The following is a 9,236-nucleotide window of genomic DNA, read 5'->3' on the forward strand; positions in this document are numbered from 1 at the left end:
AAAATGGCTGAGAAAGCCATTCTGATCTTCCAATTGGTTATTTATATCATATATAGAAGTAACTGTATATGAGGGAGCATTTCCAAAGATGGAAAAAGGTGGGTGGGGTACCACTATGTTTGATTTATCACAGGAGCAATATCTTAGCAAATAGAAAAGATAAAACCTTCTTATTTTATATTCTAGCTTGTCAATATCGCTAATTTGAATTTCTAATTCATACGAAACTACAGACTTATTATTTTGACTTCACAGCATCTAATTTGAACCAGTGCTGCATTCAACATACCATGTGACATACAAAAATCGATGTTTATCTGTGTTTTTTAATATTTACTTTTAAATTAAGACATCGAGTAATATATAGTACTAAAAATTTGAATTATAATCTACAGATTGATACCAAACCTACTGACATAAATTCATGAACTAGTAGTTCAATAAAATTTTGAATGCGAGTCAACAAACAAGATGACATGGCCTTTCACCCATGACCCATCTCAAAATGGTTAATTTGAGCTAAACGTAACTGAAAAATAGATGGTTTTCAATAACTTATTCTCCATTAATAGTTTCCTCTTGAAGAAGAAAGGTCCACCTTTCGAAAGCGCTCTTTTCACTAAATGAAAATATACAAACTCTTGTACTTCAAAGGTTCTATTTAAAGTGCTACAAAAGCTATAAAATTTTAAAAAAATCATCATACATTGAAATGGGTTTTGCAAAAAGTTTCTTGTTAGGTGGTGATACTATTTTGACCATTTACACCAAGTTACCTGCACTACAGTTGTGAAAGATGCCAATCAAACTGCAAGAAATGAGGCACAACTTCAATGACTGGCATTGGAGAATAGAAAGGTAAAGAGGGTATTTATTTACTCATGTAAAAGTGTATAACTGAGAAAGCTGAGTTCATAAAAGAAATTCAATACCATATAGATTTATTACATAAGCATTCCAAGTCAACATCACAGTTTTCCACAATTTTAGCAAACAGGGCATCGAATTCAAGAGGTAAAAGCTTGAACATGTATGGTTTAATGGCCCCACGAAATCTGTCAATAAACACAGTACAAAGCAAACTGCAATCAAGCATTCTTTGTGGGTTGAACTAGAACAGCTAATACAATTACTCACTTAAATGCCAGCAACAAATACTTATGTAAAAGAATAGCTTTAGATAAAAATGTGGTTTAAATTATCAGCAAATTCACTTATTTTAATTTTTTCAAAGGTAAACTTTATATTATATTTCTGATAAAATTTATAACTGAGTAAATCCTGCACAGAAGTCAACACGGTACGCATTTTGGTCAGTCAATACATAATTTGAGCTAAACATAATGCCAAAATATATAATTTTACCACAACTCATTCAAATATAGTTTAGAAAGGATATGTCTTCAGCACTGTGAAAATTTTTAAACTATTAATGTGTCTTTTGAATTTCGTGCATAGCTACACAAGAGCTATCTGCACTAGCCGTCCCTAATTTAGCAGTGTAAAACTAGATGGAAGGCAGCTAGTCATCACCACCCACTGCCAACTCTTGAGCTACTACTTTACCAACAAATAGTGGGATTGACCAGCACATTTATAATGCCCCCAGACTGAAAGGACGAGCATATTTGGTGGGATGGGGATTAGATCCTGCGACCCTCACATTGAGAGTCGAGCTCTCTAACCACCTGGCCATGCCAGGCCATTTATACTATTAATGGAAAATAAATTTATTTTCTCAAAATAAATTCTGACAAGAGAAAAGATACAACATTTTGTGCTTTACAGGTTTTATTTAACCATTTCACTGCAGCTGGGATGTATATATTTTCTTGTGCTCCCATCCCCTCACACTGTGACTAGAACAAATGTTTCCCATTGTCATTTTACCACAACTCATTCAAATATAATTCAAAACTTTAGAAAGGATATGTCTTCAGCTCTGTGAAAAATTTTAAGCTATTAATGGAGAATAAAATTTAGTTTCTCAAAATAGAAACTGACAAGAGAAACAATACAAAATTTTGTGCTTTACAGGTTTTATTTTACCCTTTCACTGCAACTGGGATGTATATTTCCTAGTGCTACCACCCCCTCACACTGTGACTGGAACAAATGTTTCCCATTGTCATTCAAAATTGCTACGCATGACATATGGGAGTTAAATGAGTTGGAAAGTATTTATTGACATCCCACCTAATATTGATACATGGCTTCCCTCAAGTTTTCCACTCAGCCCTTCAGTAATCAACAAGATGCTTAAGCGGAATGTACGACAACTGCAAGCCAACAGTGCCTGCATCACTAGAGTGGTGAGTAGCAATCCTAATTACTATGTAAATATGCTTGATGCTCTTGACTCAAGTGGTGTTCAAATGCATGATGATGAAGAGGCAATGAGACAAGAAGATGCTAGCTCGCCATCTTGTGATGATAGTGAAGATGATGAACCTGGACCCAGCAGAGGGAAGGCATAAACAGCACTGTCAATGGGAAACACTTGGCCCAGTCACAGTGTAAGGGGTTGGGAGCACTGGGAAATATACACCCCAGCCACAATGAATGAGTTAATGGGCTACAAAAGCAATAAAATAAGTTTTTATCTCCATAATGGCAACTAATTAGTATAAACTTTTCCCTTCTTTTATCAAATGTACTTAGCTAAAAACAAAAAAAAGGTTTCAAACATTAAACAACTAAGGGTTGTTTACATTTAGCTGAGTATAAACTCTGAGGGGAGGGGCAGTGATGCAAGGTTTAAAATGAACAAGCTGAAAGTATTGTTAATAGCAATGGCACCCAACTGATGAGACAATGCATTCTAATCTTTATAAGTAGAACTATTGTGTAATTAATTATAATGATTACTAGTTGGTTTTTAGTTTCACTCTACGTACATATCTTGCTCTAATTGGAAGTTGATATTACTAAGTAAACAGAAATTGTTTTCCCCTATTAATAACATTCACTTGTATGCAGTGACAGAAGGCAGTTTTGAGAAAACATTAAAGTATACTTACTTTCATCTGGGAGATCCTATTCTTTTTTATTAACCATGAAATATATCAAAGTTATTTTTTCAACAAAAATATTATTGTTGTGTTTGTGTTGTTCTAATGATGACATATTCATTTTCTCATCAATTCATACAAACTCTTACTTTATTATAAGAACTTCAGTTACAGTTTTTAAGAAATCATTTATTACATTCTTGAAAATAGTTATTAAGCAAAAGTTACAGAGAATCAAAACCTTGGGTAAGTTTATTTGTAAGGGATGTCAGGATCTATATTTTTGAGTGGGCAGAAAAATCATTAAAAAAAATGTGTAAAGGCTTTGTTTACACAGAATACCTCTTGGAACAGCAACAAGGGGGTTAACTTTCCTAAACTTCCTCTCACAAAGTAGCTTTTCTCGATTAGTACTACCCTCTGTTGGTGTAAATTTTCCACACTTGCCACTAACTTTCTGTTTCTGCATATCCACATATAAATGATTATGCAGCAGCTCTCCATCAATAGGAATGCAACACAACCCCCTATCTTAACCAGCACCCTCTCCACAGTTGTACTCGTTAATCCCTTCGAGATTGGTCAGAAGACCTACACCACATATCACCAGAAGTGGAGAGGCTGGTTGGGAAATGATTGAGGAGGTAAGTATCTATCAGAAATACATTTTCAGTTTAGGAAAATGTTAACTTATGATATGATATCTTACCTCCTCTCATAAAATAGCTAGAATCCCATACTGAACTACTGGATGGCCAGTAAAAAACTGATCCCCCTTTATGAAGTGCCCAAAGAGAGACCATGAAGTGTGCAACCAAAAAAGAAAATATCAAACCTCAGTGGGATACCATACCACATCTGATCCAGGTACACTCTTCTCTCCTTTATGACTGTGTCAGGAACATAAAAGGTGGAAAAACATGAAGGAATCCCATAATACATATTACCAACTAATGAGACCCCTGGGTGTGGAGTGGCTATGGTGATATAGACTGTAGTGGTAGTTCGACCTCAACCAACACCTGGTGGTATATGGAATTGTACAACAGTTCTGCAGTAAGCAGAGGATCACATACCTCTTCACCTCGAAATGGAAGTTACTAGGGAAGACGAGATGCCATAGCAAAATCTGTTTCCACTTGAGTGCATTTGTAACCCAACCAACACTGATCCACCACAAACCAACATCCAGCAGACAGTATGAAGGAGGAAAGTCTCAGTGGATTGACATCTCCAGTACAAAACCTGGTGACATAGGGTATGGTTCTTCCAGTCAATTGTAGGAAGAGGATACCCAGCCGTACAAAAGTGGGAATACGTACTGTGTCCAGCTACAACCAACACCAGATATGCTTGGAACGACCTCCAGCAGACAGTAGGAAGAGGAACCACAAGCCTGGGGTGCATCTCCAATCCAAAACCTGGTGGCACTGAGCATATTTCATCCAGTTCATGGTAGGAGGAGGGATACCAGCCAGAACACAAGAACTTACTTAGCTGGACCATCTCCAACCAACACCTGTCCCCACTCAGAACCACATCCAAAGGATGGTAGGTAGAAGAAACATCTCAGCCTGAGAGGCAAACTACAATATATATATATATATATATATATATAGTCATAACATGGCAGAGTGCTTCAACCAAAACCTGGTGGTACCTGGAATTTTACATCAAGTCCATAATAGGAAGGGCATCACGCCATTAACACATGGTTCTACTCATGACCAGGCTATCTCCAGCCAACACCAGAACCACCAGGAATGTACATCCAGAAGATGGTAGGAAGAAGGAATACCGCAGTGGGAAAAAGATATCTGTCAGATATAAATATATTAATACGGCATAGTGCTACAACCAAAACCTGGCAGTATCTGGAATTGTACATCAGGTCTGAGGTAGGAAGTGTTATACACCACTGACATCCACCACTCTACTCTTAACCGAGAGGTATGATGCATTACTCAGGAGGACAGGCCTCCATGGTACACTACCCCAGCAGCTAAAAACTAGTAAGTGGCAAGAACTACCATACTCCACAAGAAGAAAGGAGGAGAAAACGCACTGGAGACAGTGCAATGGGTGACCACGATACCCTATTTTGAAAAGTATAGCTACCACATCGACAGAGTCGATCAACCAATACCCAGCAGCATCTGGAATTGTATATCAGGTCCACAGTAGGAAGAGCAGAGTTAAGATATTGTAACAAAAATCAAAATTAAAACCTTTTTTACCTTTTCTTTACAAATTACACTAAATATGTTTTTCCAGTTACAAAATAATAATTCTTAGGTACTTCTGAGTAAAAAAGAATGGCTGATAGTTAGAATTACGACTTTTACTTAAATTATGGTATTTGTTATGCAAGTGTGCACTCCTCGCCCTCTCAACTTTGGAGACCTACCTTTGACCCTAATAGGATTAAAGAGGAATGACAAAGAGTTGGGCTTTAAAGGTTCTATAAAAAAAAACAGTTCTTTCATATCTGTTATAACTGTAAACCATTAACCCTTTAAGTACAAGTCTGGCTCTTTTGCACTTGTCTCAATATTTTGGAGTGAAATCTTTACTTTTTTGTCACATGATGTATGTGGTACTAAATCTCCCACTTTCAGTTTGTATAACTTCACTAGTATAGCATCTTTGCTGTCTAAGTAAAATAAACACAGTTTATAAATATGGCAAAGTAAAATGTACAGTTTCAATATCCTAACTTCACCATTTTCTGAATTATCAAGAAATTTTCTCAACCCATGACAGAAGTCTTGCCCCTCTATACTTAACTTTTAAAGGCAGTTTTCAGAACCATGTGTCCTATATTATTTGGTGCACATGATAACAAGCAATAGAAAGTGCTTATTTTCTATTTCAAGCTTGTAACTGTCCTTTTGAATTTGATAGTAATAAATGGTAGTCCAGAGGAGGTGAGTGATATGTGTATGTAAGCAAAACTGATGCTAACAGCATTAACAATTTTGCAAACTGTTTTATAGCTTAATTGGAAAGCCACATAAATTACACTTGTTTTTGGACATTTGATTTTAGTGAATTGTGCATTATTTATGTTTTAAAATGCATATTTGAAAGGCATGCAAATTCTGTGTTTCAAAAACAAACTTAGAAAAAACAATTAGGCCTATTTAGTTACATTTGATGGCACAATTTCAAGCCATGCCACATCAGTATACAAGAATCTGCTAAAGTGTTTCCACTGTCATATGTTGCTTTTCATGGATGAATAAACTGTTCACATAGTACATAGCAATAAAACCATAAAATCAAAATAAACTATATGTTCAAAGGTAAACAGTTAAGTTTTGAATATAAGAAAACTGAAAATCTCCCAAAATGATGAATTCAGAGATGAAAAAAAAAAGTACTGTCAATTTACTTCATAATTTTCAAAATTGTACCCTAAAGACTTTTTGATATTAATTTGGAGGTTCTAAAGATCATACAAATAAAATATTAAAACTATAAGATGAAAAGAAGTATTTTCATTCTTAACATGAACTCACATTGAAAATTCACAGACAAAAGTTACTATAAATATTTTATTAAAAATTATGGTTTCTTATGTATGACAGACTTGTACAGTTTACTAAAAGCTTGCCAAATTTCACAAAGGTACAGTTAGTAAATTCAGAGTTCTAATATATATATAGCTTCACGATTTTTGAAGTATTTGCAAAATGACCAGTCCATCAAAAAAGTGTAAATAAAACTCAAAGTAACTTTCCTCAACACTGTAATCAGCATTCAAGTTCTTATAACATTCTATATTGAAAAGTTTTAAATAGGAAATATCAATTAATCTAATTAATGGTATACATTTTTTTTCATACTAAAGAGAGATACCAAACATTAGAACCTATTTTATATTAATTGAAACACATATTTTTTATTATGCAACGTACAAAAAAATACCAATATAATGTGTTGAACAACTGAGACTAGCTAAAACATTTAAGAAACATAATTCACTGACATTAGTGCTAGGTGATTAATGGAGTCTGATTAATCACAAGACTCATTAACCAATTCCGTTCAACTAATCAGTCCTACAAGATTTGGATAGTTGAAATAATCAATAATTGATAACAAAAATTTTAATTAGCTGATTATTTTCATAACATTAATCAATTTAAATGTCATTTCAATTATTAAATTATTTTCATGACACTATTTGATGGCTAACATATTCCTTAAAATAGCTTTTTTTTTTTGCTCTAATCACAATTATACTTCACTTATATGTGACAAGAAAGTTACATTTTATACAGATTTTATATATTTTAGATAATCAGTATATTTACTCATTGAAAATACACTTTTTTTGAGAAAAAAATAAAAACTTAATACATGCCTTCTACTCTCCTTGCCTCCACTAGAAGTCACATCACCTTTTCCATTGACTTGTTCCTGCGATGGTAGAAGAACACAGCAATATGATGTCCACATGAGCAGGTTTGGAAAAGTAGAGGAAAGGGAAAAGCAGGACAAGACAGGATAAAAAAAAATGATATTGATTATTTAACTTATCATCAAATTTAAATGATTAGATGGTTAAGTAAAAAAAAAGTTTTACCTCTATTGAAGTCTTATGTGAACCTGAAAAAAAAAACTTAACAGTCACTTTCATTCATTCTTATAAAAATCAACTCCCTGTCTGCACACATTACTAGATATGAATATATATAATTATATATATAACTAGATATTTTTTTGATGTGTAAATCTTGTTCTTAAGATATTTTCATTGGATAAGTTTTTTGAATAGGAAAACATGGACAGAAACACTCACCTGAATCAAAACACAAGCACATTCTAATAATTAACTTCTCAATTCTAGTACCTTCTTAGGATTAATCTGCTATAGTTTAAAGCATGTAATTTAATATGGTTAGGATTTACCATTGAAATTGTTATTGTATTGTACTTAATCAAATGGTGTAAACAACTAAATTCTTCTATACATGTTTTTAAAAATTATTTGGTAAAAAATAACACCAGTTCTAGTCCACATAATGATTAGTTTATTTCTTCATTAACTTTTCTACATGCTGCCTTCACTTGTACAGTTGTAACTTGTAGACCTAAATAAATTTACAAATAATATTGAAACAGAAATAGCTTGCTAATGGTACTACAACCAACATAAAAAATATACTTACTTGTACAATCTCATGGCTAATCAATCTAGTAACTGAATATATGCAATAATTAACATTAATACAATTCTTCCACTAAAACTAAAGATTTCACTGAGTTAAACTGTCTGACTCAGTAATTTCCAATTCTTGTATTTTTAATGTAGTTTTGTTTCTAGACACTTCATGAGGTCTCTCACTCACTATATGCCTCAACATTCTAGGTATTCTAGGCCTAATTTAACATCATGCACCCTCTAGCATACATCTAAGTTAAACAATGAAAATACGTTTTGAAATAATTTACATTAAAACTTTTTCAAAGAAATACTTTTTTTTAATCAACTCAACTTCTACTTGATATAAGAACCATTTAATCTTTTTGTCTCACAAGGTTGTTTTCTTTTAAACAAGGTACAGCTCACTGCAAGTGGTGCAGATAGCCTAGTTGCTTTGCTCCATAAAATACCAACCAACCATTGCAAGTGACAAAATGTTAATTCATCAAAGATAACCTTAGTGTGATGAAATTTGTCTGGCTTAAATTCTAGCTCTTCTTTATGAAAAGGTAAAACAAATTCCAGAGGGAACATCATATCATTAAGTTGTAAACATAATAATAAATTCAATGCTTAATGTGTAAACACACTATACTAACAGCTCATTAAAGGACGTCTTAAGCAGTACCATACTTAGGATGATCATATACATCGCTGCACCTAACCATGCACACTAATCACTATTGTTGACACTATGCATTAGCCACCATGAAACAACTGCAACTAATCAAGACACATCTTACTGCAGTTTCTAATGCTTCAAGAAATTAATATTGCAATATTCAAGCTTCTCGAGGTTACTGATAAATAGTTGCTGAAACTAGATGTTCACTATCAATACTTGGTTTAGCATGACAGTTTCCTGTTCATCAGTTCTGAGGAATTAACTACCATATTTTTCAGTGAATAAGACACACTTTTTTACCCTAAAATTTGATGTCAAAATCTGCTTGCATCCTATACACCGAAGGTATGAATAGTATATATATATATATATATATATATACACACAC

General features: G+C 33.5%; 1 protein-coding gene across 4 annotated transcripts in view; it reads right to left on the reverse strand.

The window, feature by feature from the left end:
- Positions 1-9,236, reverse strand: part of LOC106463113 (RNA-binding protein 39-like) — an 80,722-nt gene that overhangs the window by 31,660 nt on the left and 39,826 nt on the right. For all 4 annotated transcript variants that reach the window (XM_013923087.2, XM_022390682.1, XM_022390678.1 and 1 more), the window contains one exon: positions 7,381-7,436. In XM_013923087.2, coding sequence (XP_013778541.1) covers positions 7,381-7,436 — 56 coding nt within the window. The remainder of the gene's footprint in view (positions 1-7,380; positions 7,437-9,236) is intronic.

Source organism: Limulus polyphemus, unplaced genomic scaffold, assembly GCF_000517525.1.
Source record: "Limulus polyphemus unplaced genomic scaffold, Limulus_polyphemus-2.1.2 Scaffold50, whole genome shotgun sequence".
In the NCBI taxonomy this organism is placed as follows: Eukaryota; Metazoa; Arthropoda; class Merostomata; order Xiphosura; family Limulidae; genus Limulus; species Limulus polyphemus.